Here is a 24,358-nt window from a genome sequence, read left to right as displayed (position 1 = left end):
TTAAAAGGATGAATTTTATGGTAAAGTATATCTCAACAAAGCTGTTATAAAAATTCTTAAAAAAATAGAATATTGCCTGGCACAATGTAAGTGCCCAATAAATATTAGCCATTATTAGTAGTAATATTATTGTCATTATTATTACTTAACCATCTTATGGCCTGAGTAAATCCCTAGAAATTCTTTATTTTCAATAAAAGCCCACAGAATCTAGAAAAGTATTTCTAATTTATATACATGAATTAACATTCACAGATTTATCTCTATCCAAACTGTCTCAGAAATTAACAGTCTAATTAAGAATAACAATTTCAGTATTTTACTTTGGAATAAAACAGCTCATGCAATGGATGTCTGATCATATCATTATAGCATGTAGATAAATTCCAATGACTTGATGTCACCCAAGGATTTGAAATGACAGGAGATTTTCATTTTCATCTTCAGGAAGTCCAGGTACAGTATGTAGTTAGATTATAAGAAGTATACAATTAAATCTTTAACTACAGGCTTGCTAGCCTTCTAATCACATCTGGGAGATACTTTATAAAAAGACAAATATAGTAAACAGTAAAATGCTGACTGGTCCTATGTCCTGTGACAAGCCCACCTTGCCCAACAACAGAAAAACCCATCACAATAAAAAGATCCTATTCAACTCATGTAATAAGACTCCAAAGAGGAAAAAGACTTGACAATTAATGGTTGACATTTAAGACTACACTGCACATTCAAATACATTTGCATCAGTTGAGTTTTTATAATCTGAAGAGCAATTATATCCAGTCTTCACCTTCCTATTGCTAAAGAATGTTACAAAAGAGGCTCAGTCTCAGAAGTAGGAGCAGCAAATGACAACCCATGACAGTGATGCACCATATTCGGCAAGGATGCACTATATTTGGTAATGATGCTCACACACTTGAGTTTCATCTAAAGCATGAAACTTCCCAATTCCTAGAACAGGGTATCCTTTGTTAAAATCCCTTTCTCTTCTAGTCCTTCTTTCTATAATTAGCCATGTGCCTTTGCAGCAAACCAGGGAAAGCTGTGTTGAGGGTTACAACTTCCAAATAATCAGGTGTTCTGCCACAGAGAGCAATGCACTTTTTTTGCATATATTAAGAAAATAATCATTTATACCATAAATGACCATTTATTTTCAGAAACTGACCATTCATTTTCAGAAAGATAATCTCCATTTTACCCATCTTCATTTAAATCAAATGAAACCATTCCTTAAATCACCCAAGAGCAAGAGATTAACACACAGAACAAACTGCCTTAACGCCCAATATAACCCCCTCCCCCTTCTCCCCACCCACACAACTGCCACCCCTGTTGTAACCTTAAAATTTTCTGACCAAAATATTTAGCCTGAGTAAAATTCGGTAGGCAATTCCCTTTTGAGAAACATGATCATTTTTTAAATTTTACATTATAACCACTGGGACAGATTACAAAATAACTTTGGAAAAGAGAAGTTTTTAGTAAAGGTTGGGAAATTTCAGACGATGGAAATGGATGATAACTTAAGGACCAATTTCAAAATCAAAACCAGTTTCAAAATATTGTCTTTACCAATTCAAGACTGAAAAATTGGCTTTGTGCTCACCAGGTTTATTTTAAAATTTAGAAGAGAAATTGAAATGAATACAAATATATAATAACCAAAACCTCTGGAGAAGGCTGGGATTGAGACGACCAACTACTTTGTAATGCTCAGTAACTTAGTGCTAACTCCAAGAACACATTTGTCCTAGTAGTGTTCTTGGTTAATCTGGGAATGGACAAAATATGTTTTTAAAATTATATATTCATGTGTAGATAGTCTTTAGAGAAAAAAATGAACAAATATTTAGATTCCATGATAAAGAAAAACCATGGAATAAATTCCTATCTTTATAAGTAACTGTATATACATTGAATGTTTTCTGCCTGACTCCTAATCTTTTGTCTATTAAGAGTTCTTCAATGCGCAATTTATAGATGGCAGTAGTTCATATTACCCTAAAGGAACCCTGTTTAGCTTCGAATCAGCCTTTCCAGACACTCTGCTCCCTGAAAAGCCTTCACACTTGTGTGTATAAATAGCTAAGAATACAAGTAGGTGCACATGTGCAAAAAAAGTACTTGTCTAAAGAAGAGCTAAGCAGCTTTACAAATAGTCTAAAACCAAGAAAATAAATTGCTATTCCCCAACCCAAAAAGCACATCTAATGAAAAAACTGCTAAGCCCACTATGAAGAGGTGGCAGCTGTAAACCCATGGCATCCAACGTCATGCTCTAAGCATCTAGCTGTTCTGTGAACCAGCCATCAGAACACTAAATCCCTCCATGTGCATGGGGTTAAATGCAGGCTTCTGATTTAGCTTTACTTTCTAGTTAAAGCCCAGACTACGCAGAATAACGAGGACTTCCTTAGAGCTATGCTGTGTCTAAAATGCCTCAATCTACCCTGAAGAAGAAACAAGTGCCCAAATGATAATATGCATTAAGGACCTACCAATCTAAATTTTTGAGGTCTCCCACTTGGATAAGTTCAAGCACTGGTCCACCAAGAGCTTCAATGATAGGAAAATTACATATTGACTACTAACAGCTTGCATATTCAGAGCTAGGGAGCAAGATTAAAAACTAGAGTGTCAATGAGGCGCTGTTAATAAGCATGGTGGAAAGGGAACCATACAGAACGACTAAAGAAGCTGACTCTTTACCTGTCCTTCGCTTTTTTAGAAAACAACAAGTGCAGAATTTTCTCTGGTCAAAATCTGAATACTGGTTAATGCATGTTTTCTCAACTCTGCAATTATGAAGCCCCTTCCCAACCTCTGTCATTGCCTTTTTAAGCCTAAGAAAGAAAACAAAATGGATAGACTACCCATTCCTATTTATGAAAAGAGAGGCATATTCTAATAGTCATAAGGCAATGTGTTTAAGAGCTGCACCTGAACTGGTATTCTCAAAACTGAAAATACAGCAGTTAATTCCACTCAACTTGCAGGATGTATCCATGTGCTTCCCAAATCATTGGCTGTCACCTGAATGGACCACAGTGACCCTATCATGCCTTAAGGCAGCACTATACTGCATATACTACATATTTTAAAGAAATAACATCAAGAGGCAAAGGACAGCCTTTCAAACATCGGTTCCTTATAAGCAGTGATGGTGCTTTATGGCTCCCTTTTAATATCCTCACACACCAAATACCTCCAAAATTACACAAAAGAGGGCCAGAGGGAAAGCTCCATGGTGAATTGCATCTTTCAGATGAGCTTTCAATTCACTGGTTTTTAATTTCCATTTCCTGATTTACTGAGGAGTGAATGTGAGAATCATCCAACTGATGACAAAATAGAACAAGAAAACAGGATAAATGGCCAGGGCTTTGCGGTTTGGAGGCTGGCTATCGGCAAGAAAAGCTGTAGAGGCTAAACAAAACAAACAAAACAAAATGGAATCTTTAATATAATAAGACTGTCACAACCACTAACATTTACTATACTTTAATGTGCTTGGCATAGTCTGGAACACAGAATTACACAAAAAGTTCAGTTATATTTGTGACCTTTGGGGAAAAACGCATTCTGCGGCATAGTTTTCCAGACAGTTGAGAGCTACTTGTTTCCAATACTAAACTCTGAAAGTTGTCAACCATTTCACATGAAAATCTTTCTAAAAGGGGCTTCCTAACCTTTCCTGAGAAGTTACTGACCTGTGATGAATACACTGAGAAAAATGTCTAAGGCGAGTTGCTCCTATGGCAAATGGCCTCATACTGCTGTGCTTGAGTAATTGTTCTCATTATTCAGTTATCAGCTCTTTTAGATGTTATCCCTCTCATCCACCCAGGAAATGAGACTCAAACTTTCACACATCTGATCACCCTTTGCAGGCAATCTTTCCTGAACAACCATCACATATACTCCCATTGCAGGCAGAACTGCCCACGTACGTCCTCTGTGTCCCCACCATACCCTGCACAGACTTCCATCTCCCACCTGGGACACCTATTGCCCTTAAGTGTTTACATGTCTGGCTGCTCCACTATGTTATGAACTCTGAGGACAGAGACCGTGCCTAGCACAATGCTTGACACATAGTTTGTGCTCAAGAACTATCTGCTGAATTAGAAAATGGAATGCTTATAGAAGGCTCTCTCTCTTCTAAGATTCTACTTCCTGAACAGCTATAAGCCTGGACACCGGATATTTACAACTACAAGTATGGTAAGCTATCAGACTCTAAGTGAGGGAATGAGGGGGTTCTCCCATGGGTAACGCACTCGAGCTTAACACACAGTCTTTATAATATTAATTCTGGCATTCGCAGACTGTATTTTTGGATTACTTCTTGGATTTTAACCATGTTCCAGAGCAAATGTATGTTAATGCACTTAAAAATGTTAGGCAGTCTGTCTATCCCATGAAGTAAGAAGCCAGTGAACAGTTCTAGTTGAAGGTAGAATTTTAAGAGAATTTTAGGAATGCACATAGCATTCACTCCCACCACTACAGGCTCTTCCTAATCTTTGGCAGAATTTTCTACTGAAGCAGAAAAGTACTACATGATAATACACATAACAACCTATATTGGGAGGTGGTATAATATAGTTCTAAACAGGTGTGTCACCTGCTTGGGTTTGAAACTTAATTCCCCTATTCACTAGTTATGTGTCCTAGGGCAAGTTGTTTAACCTCACTGGGTCTGTTCTTCATATGTAAAAATGGGACTAATAATACTACTTTTTATTGAGTTGTGAGGGTTAAGTGAGATAATACATATAAAGCACTCACAACAGTGCTTGGCCTAGAATAAGCAATCTGTAAATGCTGGCTACTATTCTTATCATGATTAATTTGTTAGGAAAAGACCCAAGTCATTTCTCAAGTCACCTACGCCTCCTATATGCTAGGATCTGAGCTAGGTCTAGTGTAATCTCCTTTCCTGACCCTATCAATTATTTAAGAATAAAAAAGAAAGGATATGACCCTCCACATCTCACAAGGCCAGATATCCAACTCTGATAAGATGGACAGCATCCCTATCATTGCCTACTTGGAGAAGAGGGTTCTGTGGATGATACTGGCAAGAATCCTATCACTCTCATATGACTCAGAAGTTACACTGCACCTCATCTGGTCGTCATCTCTAACTCATGTTTTTGTCTGCTTTGCTACTGTAGAGATAAGTACATTCTTACCTACTATAGACCAGGCAAACATCACGATCACCACAAAAAAACGGACCATGAAGTTTATAGGTCCTGGCTCGGCCAAAAGCACCAACCGGCAAACCAGCATTGCCACCGTCAAGGGAAGTATACAGTAACCCAGCACACAGAGGCTCTGAAAAAAAGATCTAAAAAATAACATACATCTTTAAAGATCATAAATATAGTTGATTTGTACCATGATACAGCTTATTACACAGATTTCTATATATCATAGATTGTTACCTTCCTTCAAATACATAATACCTATACCCTAACATTGATTCTATGAGGAGGCTTCTGTATTAAGCATATGCTTTAATTTTTCTCTCCCTCTACTCTTTCTCCCTTCCTCTCAAACTCCTTGAGAGTCAACCACCTAGGGTACCAGATGATCTACTCTAATTCCTAGAGACTTCCTTCTCCCATTGAACCTCTAAGACAGTGGTTCTTAATCTTTTCTAGTTTAAAGACCTAGTTGAGAATTTTTTGGAAGCTATGGACCATCTCCTCCACAAAGTGGACATAATCTACTAACACAGAAAAAGTCTCCACATGATTTCAGGAGCTGGAGAGAGCATCTGAAGCTTATCATAAGACCCTAGATAATTTAAGGTAAGTTAAACTAGGTGATCTCTGTTCGGTGGGTTTAAGAGAATTTCTCTTTAGCCCTCATTTATTTTCATTTTTCTTTAAAAAAATACCTAACTAGCCAGACTTCCTTAAAAGTCTAAGATATGCTACCTGGCAAGGCAAAAAGTACATTTTAATAATACTCACATGTTTCCTCCAAGAAGTTTTGAGTTGAGGGTAATGGTAACCGCACCAAACCAGACAATGACAAACACTTCTGCAAACTGGGGTCCTCCATCCTTTTCACTATCTATAGAGCTTCTTTGAAGCATTCTGTGAGAAGGAAATGACATGAGAATTGCTTCATGTTTTATTTACAGCAATAAAGGTAAAGCAAACTTTCAATCAGGGAGCTGTCCTAAACCTCACCTGAAGATCTATAATATATAGATTGTACAAAAGCAAGATGTCAGAAATATTTGGCAAGGCTCCCTTATTTCCAATTCCAAATGCCTCAGGACTGCACAGGTCACCACATCTGGCCTTGCTGGGATGTGTAAATGGATTACTGAAGACGTTTTTGGTTAAGCAGAGGTTATAAACTGAAGGGTCAAATGTGGCTCACAGACATGGAGTTATCAGTCCGTACAAGATTTAAAATGGGTTTAAATTCAAGTGACAATATTTTAAAATTGGAAGGTTTCACTTAAAAATACGTATTTCTGGATTTTCTTAAAAACCTGAAGAATTTCTAACAGTGGGCCTACATTCCTACATGGCAACAACTGGGAGCAGTTGACTGACATAGCAGCAGGTCCCTTCACAAGGGGCTTCAGGTCACCAAATCATGTACACATTCAGGTTACTTCTCCACCCCTTAGATACATTTACATTTGTAATCCTTCAGTTAAGGCTTTAGTTCTGACATTTATTTATTACTTTTTAAGATTTTATTTATATGAGAGAGAATAGAGCAAAAGAGAAAAAATGAGCTGGGGTGGGGCAGAGGGAGAGGGAGAAACAGGCTACCTGCTGAGCAAGGAGCATGACCGGGGACTAGATGCTAGGACCCAGGGATCATAAGCTGAGCCCAAGGCAGACACTTAACTGATTGAGGCACGCAGGCACCCCTAGTTCTGACATTTCAGAATGGAAAGAGTCTATAAACCTATCTAATTGATTTTTTTGAATCAAAACACAGATTATTACTAAAAGACTTTGCTTTAAAATGGAGTAGTTGAACAGGCACTGACATATCTTCTCTTTGTCTAAGAATTTTACAGACATAAACTTTTGAATTGTGGACTAGAACACTTGGACTGAATGTTATTTTTTCCAGAAAAATAATAAGTAACACCAAACTCACAACCTCTTGCCCTGGCAAGTCTTGCCCTGCTATGCTGATTGCCAGGGCAGGCTTCTGTATTCTGTACCTGTACGGACTCCATTCTGAGTCCTAACAATCCGATGCAAGGAATGCTGGCACTGATCATTTGTTGTCTGGAATCTCTACTGCTTTAGCCTGGTATGAAGGGAGAACATTAACGGGCCTCGAAGGCAGGAGATCCAGAAAGTGATCCAAGTTTTGTCATTGGGTATGTTAACTAGAGTACATCACTGGATGTCTTGAGACTCCAGTTTTCCTCTCTGCAAATAAATTGGGTTAAACTACATCATCTCTAATGTTAATCTTTTAAAACTAAAAAAGTATATGCTCAGTCATTCTAATATAAACCTGTCCATCAAGGCATTGGAGTATTGCCCTTGATGTGGTTATTAAAGGCATAAGAAACAGCACTCTACATTACTACCTAAATTACCACATGTTTAATTCACATTAAAAAATGGGCTGAGAGGGGTGCCTGGGTGGACCAGTGGGTTAAGCCTCTGCCTTTGGCTCAGGTCATGATCTCAGGGTCCTGGGATCGAGCCCCGCATCAGGCTTTCTGCTCAGCAGGGAGCTTGCTTCCCTCTCTCTCTCTCTCTCTTTCTGCCTGCCTCTCTGCTTACTTGTGATCTCTCTCTCTGTCAAATAAATAAATAAAATCGTTTTTAAAAAATGGGCGGAGAAGCCATTAAGAAGTTTGTTCAATTTAGAATCATAAAAAGTCAAGCCTAGAAGGGATCCTCAGCCATCTCCTTTTATAGATATGGAAAAGGAGACCCAGAGGGGTTAGGTGGGAAGAGATGTAAAATAATCACAGAGGAAGACAATGGGCAGTCAAGGAAACCTGAGGTTGAATCCCAAGTCTACCACTGATTGTGTGATCTCGCTTCAGTCCCCAATCTCTTTGAACCTAAGCTTGTTTGTCAAAAAAAGAAAATAATATTCTTGCTATGAGGATAAAATAAAGAGAAGGTATTTAAAAGTTTTCTATAAATCGGAAAAAAATCATTATACACATTTTGATTCTAAGTTGTCCAAAATTGCTCTGGTGATAGCATAGTCAGGATGAGAACCCAGAAGTGAATCCTAACGCAGTATTTTTTCCACACTACCAATGGTTATATTCCCCTCTCCAATGGAACTATGCTCTCCTGTCCTCTCCCTTTACGTACAATGTGTATGGAAAGCCTAACACTTTAAAGTATGATCTTGCTTTGAACTTGAACACTTCTACTCTTCCTAATTTATTCTCATTCTCATACATATTATTAAGATTTAAGAAGAATTAGGTTTACAAATAAACAGTACTTAAACCTACAAATATTTAATTCACTTAGTTTACTGATGGGGAGGTACATGAGAGTAAACAAATGTCATTTCAAGAGAAATGGCTAAAACAGGCTAAGAAGTTATTGGTAAACAGAGAGGAGCGTAATTTTCACATCTTTAATTTTATCACTCTTTGAATTGATCTGGAAAACTACTTGACTTTTTAGATTGAAATCATAAGGAGTACAATATATCACAGAAATCCTAAATAAAATATTCAAAATTTCCCTCAATTTTGAAACTCCACACAAGAAAGTATAGTCTATCTCAAATTGCAGAGGAAGGAAATGTAAGTACTTACAATGCAAGTGTCACACAAAGGATCAAAGGGCCCCACAGATCCCCTACAAGGCAAGAAAAAACAGAAGACTGTTAAGAAACAACTATGTAGTATTTTCTATGTTTATTCCAATTATCTACCTCTCCTACTCTTGGAATTCAGACATCAAGGCTCTTTCTGTCTGCCCAAGCCTACCCAACCTCTCCTACCCCTCTACCTGCCCTCCCTGCTCCCCGATTCTGAATGCTCTTCTCCATATATCCTTTAAATTTTGTTGACTTCATAAACCACAGATCACCCCTCTTCCACCTACTAAGCCACATTCCGACATGCTATAAAGACCAATGGGCCAGAAGTCAAAAGACTTAGGTGCCCCATCCTCAGAGAGACTAGAGCCAAGTCACTCCATCAAACTGAGACTACATTAGACAAGGGAAGTATAATCAGGTTCACCTCAAGAATATGAGAAAAGAAGCTGAGAAGGAAGTGACTTCCCCAAGTATATCTAGTAGTTAGGTATGGAAGTGGGACCAGAACCTCGGTCTTCTGAGTCCTATTCCAAAGTTCTTTCCACTCTGCCACACTGCTTCCCTTTCATAATCATTACACTGAACTAGTATGGAACTGCTGTTTGTATAGGTGAGAAAACAAGTCTATATTGGTAATTTCATAAGGTCAAACCTTAGTAAATAACATGAAACTTTTAGAAAAGTATAAAAGGCTCTGCCAACATCAGGTCTAAGCACAGTGGTTCTCAATTAATAGCTGTTAGGTAAATTCATCAGCCAACAGTTCAGTAACATACAGCTTACAGCAAAATTACCTTCCCCAACGAAATTGAAAAAAGATACATATACCATTTCTAACTTTCACCTCTTACGTACATAACTTTAAAGTATGCATATGTACATGCTTACATTTTTCCCACATTATATAAGTAATTTTTTTTATTTTTATTTTTTTAAAGATTTTATTTATTTATTTGACAGACAGAGATCACAAGTAGGCAGAGAGGCAGGCAGAGAGAGAGAGAGAGGAGGAAGCAGGCTCCCTGCTGAGCAGAGAGCCCGATGCGGGGCTCAATCCCAGGACCTGGGATCATGACCCGAGCCAAAGGCAGAGGCTTTAACCCACTGAGCCACCCACGCCCCTATATAAGTAATTCTGACACCACCGTGGAAAGTTTGGAAAAGGTATAAAGAAAAATCATAATCCTACCACTCTGATAAAATACTGTTTTTCTTGTTAAATTTTTGAACTTATCAACTAAAAAAGTAAATTCAAGTACAACTGACACTAATATACTTTCTAAAAAATACACTTAAGTTCTTTTTAATTCATAAAAAATCTGTAATAGTTAAAACTATTTTCTTATTTTAGTAGAATATATGTACATATTCTACTAAATAAGTAAGAATTATTTAGTAGAATATATGTATATATATTCTACTAAAATAAGAAAAAAATATCTCTCTCACAAAATTTGCCATTTTAGTCACTTCTAAGTGTACAAGCTTTGGGTACATTCACTGTTTTACAAACCTTGTATCATCCATCTCCAGAACTTTTTCATCTTCCCAAGCTAAAACTCCAACCCTATTTCCCACTTAACCTCCAGCAATCATCATTTTACTTTGTATCAATTCAACTACTCTAGGAACCTACTATAAGTGAAAAAAAACATGTCCTTTTGTGACTGGCTTATTTTACTTAGCGCAATGTCTTCACAGCTCATCCATGTTGTAGCATGGATCAGAATTTTACTCCTTCTTAAAACTGAGCCATAGTCTAAATAAATAAATCTTTAAATAAAAAGGGGGGGGCGCCTGGGTGGCTCAGTGGGTTAAAGCCTCTGCCTTCAGCTCAAGTCATGATCCTGGGGTCCTGGGATTGAGCCCTGCATCAGGCTCTCTGCTCAGCAGGGAGCCTGCTTCCTCCTCTCTCTCTGCCTGCTTCTCTGCCTACTTGTGATCTCCATCTGTCAAATAAACAAATCTTAAAAAAAAACAAACTGAGCCATAGTCCATTAGTATATGGTATATGTCATGGTGTGTATACCACAACTTGTCTATCCATCCATTCACCTTTTGGCTATTGTGAATAAGGCTGCTATGAACATGGGTGTACAAATATCTGCTTGAGTTCCTGCTTTCAGTTTTTGGGTATATACCTAGAAGTGGAATAGCTGGATCATACAGTAATTCTATGCTTAATTTTCTGTGGAACCATCATGCCATTTTGCACAGCAGCTGCACCATTTTACATTCCCACTAGCAATGCAAAAGGGTTCTAATTTCTCCACATCCTCACCAATAACTGTTATTTCTGTTTCTTTCATAATGGCCATCCTATTGGGTGTGAAGTGATACAGCATTGTGGGTTTTTTAAAGTCATGAATTTTTTTCCTTGACACTTTGCCAAGGGCTATGCTAACAGGGCAGGGCAGAAGTACAAATTTGGGCCATGACTGACTTACCCTTTGTGCCAGCCTATCTGTCTATCCCTACAAGGTCTGGAAATGGACTTTAACACATGACATAGCTAATCATCATCACTAATCAGCAAAATAACACACTGGTTCTGCATTGTCACTAAAGCAAACTTGTTTTGGACTGAGCCACAGCAGCAGTTGAAAGGGTATCCTTACACCTGGGATAGTAGTGGTAGAATGGAAAGAAAATGAACTTGAAAACTGGGTTCTAGTCCTGCCTGTGTCATCCAGACCAGACTCTTAGCTTCTCTGAGACTCATTTTCTTCATCTGTAAAACAGAACCAATAATTCCTACATCACAGGGTTGTTGTTAAGGATTAAAAAAGATGTGTGTGTGTAGGGGGAGGGCATGGCACTAGAGTAACAGTTACCATTTATGGTGCAACTATCAAATGTCACATGCTGTGCAAGGTGGTTTTTATGTATTACCTCTAAGCCTCACCAGCAGATATACGTTATTATCTCCTCTTTAACAGAGGAAGAAACTTGAGCCTCAGAAAAGTTAACTGTCTTATTCAAGATCACACAGGTAGTAATGGAACCATGATTCAAACCCAGATCTGTCCATGCTCTTTCCACTACATACCAGTAGTACCAAATCATGCCAGCTCCAACCCACCGTGTACTATATTAAGAAAGATTCTGATGCTGCATCCATGTGCCACATATTGGGATCCCTACATTATAGCTGAAATGCTGCCCAAATGGAAGGTACACTCATGTACAACATCATTGTTACTATTCTCAAACAACTGATTCAATTTTTCTGATAAAGGGTACTATGAAAGCAAATAAAAGGTCTAATGATTTTAATAATAAATTCTAAATAAGACCATAATTTATTGCAAAAACTGTTTTGATAGACCTCTTGGTCAAATAAACGTAGTCATCAGATAAATTAATAGTTCTGCAGATAGAAATGTCAATAAAGATACTATTAATTTGTTAATCCTTAATGGGTGTTGGCTGTTATTCTAATTTAATATTGAAACATTTTGCCTTTCCCTTGGAGATTGTCAGCTCAGGTTGAATAAAGTCCCTATGTGCTTATAGCTTCCAAAACGATTTTTTTTTCAGTGGCAGATAGAGATATACCGTCTATAGAGAGAGGCAAGATGGCAGAGGAATAGCAGACTGAAACAACATCAGATCCCAAGAGTTCAGCTAGATAGGTATCAAACCATTCCGAACACCTAAAAACTCAACAGGAGATAGAAGAGAAGAGCAGCAATTCTAGGAACAGAAAATCGACCAATTTCTGAAAGGTGGGACGTGCAGAGAAGGGAATCCGAAGTGACAGGGAAGACAGGCTGCAGGAGGAGGGTCCAGCTCCCGGAAAGCAGTGGAGCAGTGGAGCACAAAATCAGAATTTTTAGAAGTCTGCTCCACTGATGGAAATCGCTCCAGAGGCTAAGTGGGGGTGGAGTCCTCATGGGACAGTGTGCTCTCAGGTCCCGCGGGGTCATAGAAAGATTAGGGGTGTCTGAGTGTGACAGAGCTGTCAGGTATCGGAGCAGGGAAGCCAATTACAGAGCCAGAGCCAAAGAGTGAGCTTTCAGATCGGGATTACCTTAATCCATGATCCGAGACACAGTCGGGCCACTGCTCTTCGAGCAGGGCCCCACAAGTGGCAGAGCCAGGGAGACTACCCTCCTGCTCTGGGAGGAGCAGCGTGGCAGGAATCTGCTGGGTTTGGAGACTCCAAAAGGAGCCGTGCATCAGAGATAGAAATGCTCGGTCACAGGCCAGGTGAGCTCGGAGTGCAGCCAGAGACCAGGGAGACAGGATTGACTGCTTATCTCTGAGGGCACAGAGGAGTGGGGCCCCAAGCTCTTGGCTCCTCCAGGCTGGAGACTGGGAGGCCACCATTTTCATCCCCGTCCTCCAGAGCTCTATGGAAAGCGTTCAGGGAACAAAAGCTACTGAGAGTGAACCTGAGAAGATTACTTAGCCCAGTCCCTGGCAAGGAGGTGCAATTCCACCTCGGGCAAAGACATTTGAGAATCACTGCAACAGGCTCTTCCTCCAGAAGATTAGCAAGAACATCCAGGCAAGACCAAGCTCACCGAGAAGAACAGCAGAACTCCAGAGCTAGGGGAAAGCAACACAGAGAATTCATGGCTTTTCCCCCATGATCCTTTCCTCTTGCAAAGTTAATTTTTTTTAATTTTATTTTTTTTCTTATTCTATTTTTTAACTTCTCTTTACTCTTTTAGCATTTTTTAACTTGTTATCTTAACAATACCTTTCTAAAAACAATCTTTATAAACCTTCAATGTTATAGTCATTTTTTATCCATTCATTGTATTTAATATTATTTTTTGTATACACATAGGTTTTTTTCCTTTTTCTAAAAAATTTTGGGATAAAATTTCTTCTAATAGATCGCAATATACCCTAATCTAGGACATGGCTTTGTTCTAGTCTCCAGCCTGAGCACATTCCTTCCTCTTATTTTTCTTTTTCCAACCATCTTATCTTATCAATTTCTTTTTTAGATTTTTTAAAAAATTTTCATCTTTACAGTCACATGCCATCCCTTCATTGTTTACCCTTATATTTGTGTGTGTGTGTATATACATATATATGTGTACATATATATACATATATATATACATACATACATATATATATACACACACACACACACACGCACACACACACACGTAAGTTTTTCTTTAAAATTTTGGGAAGTAATTTGTTCTAAGATACCAAAATACACCCAAAATCAACTGGGTGGCTCTGTTCAATTCACCAGTCTTATATATGTATATGTATATGTGTGTGTGTGTGTGTGTATATATATATATATATTTTAAATTATTATTTTTTTTTTAATTTTTATCTTTTTCCTCCTTTCTTCTCCCGCCGGTTTTGGATCTCTTCTGATTTGGTTAGCATGCATTTTTCTGGGGTCTCTGCCACACTTTTAGTGTTTTATTCTCTTGTTCATATATTCTTATCTGGATAAAATGACAAGGCGGAAAAACTCACCACAGAAAAAAGAACAAGAGGCAGTACCAATGGCTAGGGACCTAATCAATATGGACATTGGTAATAAGTCAGAACTAGAGTTCAGAACAACGATTCTCAAGGTGCTAGCCGGGCTCAAAAAAGGCATGGAAGATATTAGAAAAACCCTGCCTGGAGAAATAAAAGCCCTTTCTGGAGAAATAAAAGAATTAAAATCTAACCAAGCTGAAATTAAAAAAGCTATTAATGAGGTGCAATAAAAAATGGAGGCTCCTACTGCTAGGATGAATGAGGCAGAAGAGAGAATTAGTGATACAGAAGACCAAATGATAGAGAATAAAGAAGCTGAGCAAAAGAGAGACAAACAACTACTGGACCACGAGGGGAGAATTCGAGAGATAAGTGATACCATAAAGTGAAACAACATTAGAATAATTGGGATTCCAGAAGAAGAAGAAAGAAAGAGGGGAGCAGAAGGTATATTGGAGTGAATTACTGTAGAGAATTTCCCTAATATGGCAAAGGGAACAAGCATCAAAATCCAGGAGGTGCAGAGAACCTCCCTCAAAATCAGTAAGAATAGGTCCACACCCTGTCATCTAATAGTAAAATTTACAAGTCTTAGTGACAAAGAGAAAATCCTGAATGCAAGATTAAAAATTAAAAAAAAGATTTAAAGATTTTAAGTCAAAGACTATAATAAGAGATAAGGAAGGACACTATATCATACTCAAAGTGTCCAACAAGAAGATCTAACAATTTTAAATATCTATGCCCCTAACATGGGAGCAGCCAACTATATAAACCAATTAATAACAAAATCAAAGACAGACATTGATAATAATATAATAATAGTAGGGGACTTTAACACTCCCCTCACTGAAATGGACAGATCATCCAAGCAAAAGAGCAACAAGGAAATAAAGGCCTTAAATGACACACTGGACCAGATGGACATCACAGATATATTCAGAACATTCCATCCCAAAGCAACAGAATACACATTCTTCTCTAGTGCACATGGAACATTCTCCAGAATAGATCACATCCTGGGTCACAAATCAGGTCTCAACTGGTACCAAAAGAGTGGGATCATACCCTGCATATTTTCAGACCACAATGATCTGAAGCTAGAAGGCAATCATAAAAGGAAAGTTGGAAAGAACTGAAATACATGGAGGCTAAAGAGCATTCTACTAACGAATGAATGGTTCAGCCAGGAAATTAAAAAAGAATTGAAAAAATTCATGGAAACAAATGATAACGAAAACACAACTGTTCAAAATCTGTGGGACACAGCAAAAGTAGTCCTGAGAAGAAAATATATAGTGATACAAAACTTTCTCAAGAAATAAGAAAAGTCTCAAGTACACAACCTAATCCTATACGTAAAGTAGCTACAGAAAGAACAGCAAAGAAAGCCTAAACCCAGCAGGAGAAGAGAAATAATAAAGATCAGAGCAGAAATCAATGAAATAGAAACCAAAAGAACAGTAGAACAAATCAACGAAACAAGGAGCTAGTTCTTTGAAAGAATTAATAAGATTGATAAACCCTGGCCAGACTTATCAAAAAGAAAAGAGAAAGGACCCAAATAAATAAAATTATGAATGAAAGAGGAGAGATCACAACCAACACCAAAGAAATACAAACAATTATAAGAACATATTATGAGCAACTATACACCAACAAATTTGACAATCTGGAAGAAATGGATGCTTTCCCAGAGACATATAAACTACCACAACTGAACCAGGAGGAAATAGAAAACCTGAACCCATAACCAGTAAGGAGTTTGAAACAGTCATCAAAAATCTCCAAACAAACTAATGTCCAGGGCCAGATGGCTTCCAGGAGAATTCTACCAAACATTTAAAGAAGAATTAATTCCTATTCTCCTGAAACTGTTCCAAAAAATAAAAATGGAAGGAAAACTTCGAAACTCATTTTTTGAGGCCAGCATCACCTTGGTCCCAAAACCAGACAAGGATCCCACCAAAAAAGAGAATTACAGACTAACATCCTTGATGAACACAGATGCGGAAATTCTCACCAAAATACTAGCCAATAGGATCCAACAGTACATTCAAAGGATTATTCACCATGACCAAGTGGGATTTATTCCAGGGCTGCAAGGTTGGTTCAACAGCCACAAGTCTATCAATGTGATACAATACATTAATAAAAGAAAGAACAAGAACCATATCATACTCTCAATAGATGCTGAAAAAGCATTTGACAAAGTACAGCATCCCTTCCTGATCAAAACTCTTCAAAGTGTAGGGATAGAGGGTACATACCTTAATATTATCAAGCCATCAATGAAAAACCCACCGCAAATATCATTCTCAATGGAGAAATAACTGAGAGCTTTTCCGCTAAGGTCAGGAACATGGCAGGGATGTCCATTATCACCACTGCTATTCAACACAGTACTAGAAGTCCTAGCCTCAGCAATCAGACAACAAAAATAAATTAAAGGCATCCAAATCGGCAAAGAAGAAGTCAAATTATCACTCTTTGCAGATGATATGATACTGTATGTGGAAAACCCAAAAGGCTCCACTCCAAAACTGCTAGAACTTGTACAGGAATTCAGTGAAATGTCAAGATATAAAATCAATGCACAGAAATCAGTTGCATTTCTATACAACAACAGCAAGACAGAAGAAAGAGAAATTAAGGAGTCATTCCCATTTACAATTGCACCGAAAACCGTACGATACCTAGGAATAAACCTAACCAAAGAGGCAAAGGATCTATACTCAGAATACTATAGTGTACTCATGAAAGAAATTGAGGAAGACATGAAGAAATGGAAAAATATTCCATGCTCATGGATTGGAAGAACAAAGGTTGTGACGATGTTTATGCTACCTAAAGCAATCTACACATTTAATACAATCCCTGTCAAAATACCATCAATTTTTTCAAAGAACTGGAACATATAATCCTAAAATTTATATGGAACCAGAAAAGACCCCGAATAGCCAGAGGAATGTTGAAAAAGAAAGCCAAACTTGGTGGCATCACAATTCCAGGCCTCAAGCTCTATTACAAAGCTGTCATCATCAAGACAGTATGGTACTGGCACAAAAGCAGACACATAGATCAATGGAACAGAATAAAGAGCCCAGAAATGGACCCTCAACTCTATGGTCAACTAATCTTCGACAAACCAGGAAAGAATGTCCATTGGAAAAGAGACAGTCTCTTCAACAAATGGTATTGGGAAAATTGGGCAGCCACATGCAAAAGAATAAAACTGGGCCATTTCCTTACACCACACACAAAAATAGACTCAAAATGGATGAAGGACCTCAATGTGAGAAAGGAATCCATCAAAATCCTTGAGGAGAACACAGGCAGCAACCTCTTTGACCTCAGCCACAGCAACTTCATCCTAGAGACATTGCCAAAGGCAAGGGAAGCAAGGGCAAAGATGAACTCTTGGGATTTCATCAAGATCAAAAGGTTTTGCACACAGCAAAGAAAACAGTCAACAAAACCAAAAGACAACTGACAGAATGGGAGAAGATATTTAGAAATGAAATATCAGATAAAGGGCTAGTATCCAAAAATCTATAAAGAACTTATCAAACTCAACACCCAAAGAACAAATAACCTAATCAAGAAATGGGCAGAGGGCATGAATAGACATTTCTGCAAAGACATCCAGATGGACAACAGACACATGGAAAAATGCTCACTGTCACTTGGCATCACGGAAATACAAATCAAAACCAAAATGAGATACCACCTCACACCAGTAAGAATGGCTAAAATTAACAAGTCAGGAAAAGACAGATGTTGGAGAGGATATGGAGAAAGGGGAACCCTCCTATATTGCTGGTGGGAATGCAAGCTGGTGCAACCACTCTGGAAAACAGCATGGAGGTTCCTCAAAAAAGTTGAAAATAGAGCTACCCTATGACCCAGTAATCGCACTACTGGGTATTTACCCTAAAGATACAAATGTAGTTGATTTCGAAGGGGCATGTGCACACGAATGTTTATAGCAGCAATGTCCACAATAGCCAGATTATGGAAAGTACCTAGATGTCCATCCACAGATGAATGGATAAAGATGTGGTATATATGCACAATGGAATACTATGCAGCCATCAAAAGAAATGAAATCTTGCCATTTGCAACAATGTGGATGGAATTAGAGGGTATTATGCTGAGCGAAGTAAGTAAATCAGAGAAAGACAATTACCATGTGATCTCTCTGATATGAGGAATTTGAGAGGCAGAATGGTGGTTAGGGAAGGGAAAATGAAACAAGATGGGATCGGGAGGGAGACAAACCATAAGAGACTCTAAATCTCACGAATCAAACTGAGGGTTGCTGGGGGGCAGAGAGTATGGAGAGGGTGGTTGGGTTATGGACATTAGGGAGGGTATGTGATTTGGTGAGTGCTGTGAAGTATGCAAGCCTGATGATTCACAGACCTGTTCCCCTGGGGCAAATAATACATTATATCTTTATAAAAATAATTAATAAAAATAATTAATAAAATGAAAACAAAAAAAAGATATACTGTCTATATTTATTGATGAAGATGATACATTAGGCAAAATCTTCGACTCTCTGAAATTCAATTCTAAATGTTTAAATTCTTCCAAAATGTTCATTTGCATATTCTTTTATATATTTTTCATTCTGCAAAATGCCAGTTTTCTTGTCAAAGAAATGTAGCCACATAAAGTATTTGATAAGGTACAGCGAAAAACAACAAATCCTCAAGAAACTATATACTTACAATCTCTCAAGAGAGTATTACTTTTCCTTGGGTACAAAACATGCATGAATTTTTTCCCAACAGCTTTTAGATCACGCATCTGAAAGACATAAACAACTTCTTGTAGTGTCCTGACCAAGTTACAAAGTAGTCCCCTCACTTAATTTGCTCAAATTAATTTTAACCTCCTAGGTTCACTAAATTTGGGAACTACAATTCCAGTTTAACACCTTCACTATACGAACAAACAGAAAGGTAGTGCATTTCTACTAACTTTTTTCCTTTTTTTAATTTACTTAAATTCAATTAATTAACATAAAATGCAAAATCAGTTTCAGAGGTAGAGGTCAGTGATTCATCAGTCTTATATACTACTCAGTGCTCTATTAACTTTTTAATTAACTCCTTAAGCCAACATTTAACTCTTTACCACATCCACCTGTTCTGTTTTGATTTTTAAAGCTCTGTAAAGGAGAAATATAGCTGTACCAATATGTTACTTAAAGAAACTAAAATAATGTAGCTATTAAAATCTACTTTGCAACACATGGCATCTGACTTTCAGTTCATAACTGATGAAGTTCTAAGGGCCAATTAGCCTGCTCCCTAACTACCATATTATACAGAATAAAACAAATTAATTTCCAACATTCCCAATTTAACTGGTAAATGAATCCTAGAAGCAAGATTTTTAAAAATCAAGACAGCGGAGGAGCACCTGGGTGGCTCAGGTAATGATCTTACAGTCCTGGGATCAAGCCCCCTATTGGGCTCCCTGCTCAGCAGGGAGTCTGCTTCTCCTTCTCACTCTCCCCCTCCCCCACCCTGTTCAATCTCCTCTCTCTCTCTTTCAAATAATGAAAACTTTAAAAAAAATCAAGACATTTGAGGAAGAGCACAGTAATACAAATATAACCTGTCAAAATATAGTTGAGATAGTTCTGTCCTAATTTTTTCACCTAGAAATTTCTTCATGTAATTAACAGTTCTTTATAAATACATTTTAACAGTTGTTTAGTATTCCATCCCATAGATACAACATAATTTACTTAACTGAAATCCCTTCTGTTGTTCAATTTACCCTTATTATAAGGAATGCTGTAATAAACATCTTTGTATATTAATATTCTTCTGTATTTTGAACAATATTTTTTAAAAAATTCCATATACCCTACGTGGAGCAGAATTACCAGCTTAAAAATATTTGAACATTGTAAGATTCTTAATACTCATTACAGCCAAACTGCTCTCCAAAAAGGCTGTACCGAGTTATTCTCTAAGGGAAAATCTTAAATTTCAATAAATAAGATATACTGAAAATCAGTGAGCCAAACAAAAGAAGTCCTATAGTTATTTAATCCCATGATACTGAACAGAAGTTCTCTCAGCTAGGCTAACTTACAATGGTATTCTGAACAGATTCATTTAATGTGGAGCTGTCAAATTCCCGAATATGAGATCTCATAGGAATGGTGATTTCTCCTTCCACAGGGATGTCTTGTGAGATCGATATATCAGAAAGGCCTGCAAACTGAGAAGAGTTGGGGGAAAAAATTAACGTCTGTAATCAACTGCAGCATTTTTCAAAGACATCATTTCCTAGTGAGTAGGGACTATGGTCTTTTCATGGGGTGTTACACAGTTTTTAAAGTAAGGTATTAGTTTACCAGACATTACACAATGTGGTCAACTAAAATTCTCAAATGGTTTTTTCTTTTAAATTAAAGAAGGAGATGGCATATGATGGAAAAAATTACAAAATAAACGGCATAGACACTTTCTTGCCCTCAAATATTTGCTTTCTTTCAAGCATGAAACCTTCACATGGCACAAGCTATCAAGATTGCAAAGCTATCTGAAAGCGACCTTTTGTTAATCACATCTTCACACAGCCACAATTCTGTAGCTCTTTTGCTCTGTGGTAGGCTCTGGTGGCCTCTGCTGGCTAGAAAGGAACGTGAAGTGAAGCATAACGGGAAACTGGGAAGAACAAGGAAATACCAAAATAAATTCTCATCTCTACTCTTTCTACCAGGTTACCTAGCAAACCAGATCAAGTAATATTTCCAAAGTGAATTATGAGATTGCAAGCTTATAAACTCTTATGTTCAAAGCCAAGTTTTATTAGTATAACTAAAACTCTGAAATCTTCAAGTCCCTAAGAAAATAAAAGCAATCCCTTCTCACATGGATTTTGGCCCAACAGGCACAATATTTAAAGGGTAGCAGTTGCAGGTAAATGAAGTACAAGACAGTACACTGAAATTTTAGTAAGAATAAAGTTGCTCAAAGAACTTATGAAAAATAACTTCTCAAACACACTTTTAATAAGAAATGCAAATTAAAGCTACTTGTAATAAAAATTTTTCCCTGTTAAGACTGGCAAAAATACAACAGTTTGACAGCATACTCTGGGAGTGAGGTATTCACACACATCTGGTGGGAATGCAAAATAATACTACAGTCTACTGAAGATGAATCTGCCAATATCTAGCAAATTTATACATGGATCACCCATTGACTAAGCAATGCCACTTTTAGGAGTCTAAAGACAAGCGGCAAAAACACAAAAACACATATACACAAAGCTACTTATTATAACACTACGTATAAAAGCAAAAACCCTAGAATAACCCATATGCCCATCAACAGAGGACTACTTGAATAAAGTATGCGACATGGACATAACAGAGTTCTATGCAGTTGTAAAAGAAATGGGATTATCTTCAAAGTACTATTTATGGAGTGTTAAATAAAAAAGGAATGTGGAGAAAAGTTTGTAAAATATGCTACCATTTATCTACGAAAGGAGAGAATACAAATACACACTCTCACACCTGAACGTTATTTTTAAGATTTTATTTATTTGACAGAGAAAGAGCATGAGGAGCTGAGGGAGAGGAAGAAGCAGACTCCCTGCGGAGCAAGGAGCCTGATGTGGGATTCGATCGCCAGACCTTGGGATCATGACCTGAGCCAAAGGCAGATGCTTCACCAACTCAGCCACCCAGACATCCCAAATGTTATCTTTTAAATGTAAGAAATGTGTAAGAAATAAACCATGCAGTGTGATGTAAGTCATATGATTTTTTTTCTAAGAGGTCTCCTATTAAGGAAAGGGAGGAATAAGGTAGAAGAGCCAGAGAAAGAGGCTAGACTTTTTCAAATACAAGTTGTTCCATGTATATGACTTGAAATCATATAAATAGTTCACATAATTATGAAACAAAATTAAAACTTAAAAGAAGTCCTCAAAACTGATAGAAAAATAAAACAAATGAACCTATGGTATGATGAATTAAATATTCACAACCACAGAGAGAGCAACTATTTCAAGTGGCTTTAAAACACTGTAATTTGACTTGTGATTAGGATGTAGAAAGCTGGAAAGAATACTGTCCCCCCAACCCTGCCAACAGAATGAGAAAAAGTTAGATGAACTACAAAATCACAACTTTTATTGAACCCATCAAAGAGTTGAGGTTATAGGGCAACAAAGCAGCCTGCATAAAATCTAGGGAAAGAAAGGTGCTTCCAGAGGGGAGGAGTCAAGATGGCGGAGAAATAGCAGGCTGAGACAACATCAGGTAGCAGGAGATCAGCTAGATAGCTTATCAAATCATTCCAAACACCTACAAATCCAACAGGAGATCGAAGAGAAGAAGAGTTACAATTCTAGAAACAGAAAATCGACCACTTTCTGAAAGGTAGAACTGGCGGAAAAGTGAATCCAAAGCAACGGGAAGATAGACCTCGGGGGGGAGGGGCCGGCTCCTGGCAAGTGGCGGAGCAACGGAGCACTAAATCAGGACTTATAAAAAGTCTGCTCCACTGAGGGACATCGCTCCAGAGGCTAAACCTGGGTGAAGCCCACGCGGGGACAGCATGGCCTCTGGTCCCGCAGGGTCACAGAAGGATCGGGGGTGTCTGAGTGTCTCAGAGCTTGCAGGTATTACAGCAGGGAAGCTGGCAACAGTGACAAAGCCGAGGAGTGAGCTCTCAACTCGGGGTTACCTTGAACCATGATCCGTGGCACAAGCCACTGCTCTGTGAGCGGGGTCCCCACAAGATCCGGGAAGACACCCCTGGAAGAGCTCAGGGATCTGCGGTTCAGAGACCCCAGGCAGAGCTGTGTGCCAGGGACAGAGACGCTTGGTCACAGGCTGGGTGAGCTCGGAGCGTGGCCAGAGGCCAGGGAGACGGGAGTGATTGGGCTCTTTTCTCTGAGGGTGCACTGAGGAGTGGGGCCCCGAGCTCTCGGCTCCTCCGGGCTGGAGATTGGGAGGCCACCATTTTCATTCCCATCCTCCGGAACTCTACAGAAAGCGTTCAGGGAACAAAAGCTCCCAAAAGTGAACCGAGCAGATTACTTATCCTGGCCCCTGGTAAGGGCAGTGCAATTCTGCCTCGGGCAAAGACACTTGAGAATCACTACAAGAAGCCCCTCCCCCAGAGGATCAACAAGAAATCCAGCCAAGACCAAGTTCACTTACCAAGCAGAACAGCAGAATTCCAGAGGAGGAGAAAGCAAAGCATGGAATTCATGGCTTTCTCCCCATGATTCTTTAGTCTTGCAAAGTTAATTTTTTTAATTTTATTTTTTTTTCTTCTGCTATATTTGATTAACTGTTACCCTTTCCTCTTTTAACATTTTTTAACTAGTTTATCTTAACAATACCTTTCATTAAAAAAAAATCTTTTTTTGAACCTTCATTACTATAGTCATCTTTTATCCTTCATTGTACCTAACTTTATTTTTTGTACACACATAGGGTTTTTTCTTCTAAAAAATTTGGGGTACTTCTTCTAATAGATCAAAATACACCCTAAATCTAGCACCAGGCTTGTTCTAGTCTCCAGCCAGAGCAAATTCTCTCCATTTTCTTTCTCTTTATTCTCCCAACCTACTTACCTTATCAACTCCTTTTTTAGAAATTAAAAAAAAATTTTTTCCACTTTATAGTCATATTCCATCCCTTCATGGTGTTTACCCTTATATATGTTTAGCATTTTTTTAAATTTTGAGAGGTAGTTTCTTCTGAGAGACCAAAATACTCCAAAATTAAGTGGGTGACCCTGTTCTAGTCACCAGTATAATACATATATATTTTTTTTTATTTTTTATATTGTTTCTTTATTAGTTTTCTTTTTTTAATTTTTTTTGTGTGAACTTCTTTTTACCCCCTTTCTGTCCCACAACAATTTGAGATCTCTTCTGATTTGCTTAAAGCACATTTTCATGGGGTCTTTGCCACCCTTTTAGTATTTTATCTGCTCCTTCATATATTATCTGGACAGAATGACAAGGCAGAAAAACTCACCACACAAAAAAAGAACAAGAGGCAGTACCAAAGGCTAGGGAC

The 24,358-nt window shown here is 38.0% G+C and overlaps 1 protein-coding gene across 4 annotated transcripts in view; it reads right to left on the bottom strand.

Annotated features, from left to right (window-relative positions):
- Nucleotides 1-24,358, bottom strand: part of YIPF6 (Yip1 domain family member 6) — a 73,120-nt gene that overhangs the window by 33,729 nt on the left and 15,033 nt on the right. For 2 of the 4 annotated variants that reach the window (XR_013966283.1, XR_013966284.1), the window contains exons 2-6: nucleotides 20,398-20,526; nucleotides 19,017-19,095; nucleotides 8,807-8,849; nucleotides 5,997-6,122; nucleotides 5,208-5,365 (exon numbers count right to left, since the gene is read on the bottom strand). Coding sequence is in view for 2 of the 4 variants with exons in the window: in XM_080794829.1 (XP_080650955.1) it covers nucleotides 3,317-3,435; nucleotides 5,208-5,365; nucleotides 5,997-6,122; nucleotides 8,807-8,849; nucleotides 19,017-19,095; nucleotides 20,398-20,526 (654 nt within the window). In the remaining 2 variants the exon portion in view is untranslated. Of the gene's footprint in view, nucleotides 1-1,607; nucleotides 3,436-5,207; nucleotides 5,366-5,996; nucleotides 6,123-8,806; nucleotides 8,850-19,016; nucleotides 19,096-20,397; nucleotides 20,527-24,358 lie in introns of those variants that run through there. The other 2 variants (XM_080794829.1, XM_080794830.1) reach the window with 2 other exon arrangements.

Source organism: Martes martes (genome assembly GCF_963455335.1).
Source record: "Martes martes genome assembly, chromosome: X".
Taxonomy (NCBI): domain Eukaryota; kingdom Metazoa; phylum Chordata; class Mammalia; order Carnivora; family Mustelidae; genus Martes; species Martes martes.
Note: the sequence above shows the minus strand (reverse complement) of the source record. Positions and strands in the feature narration are given on the sequence as shown.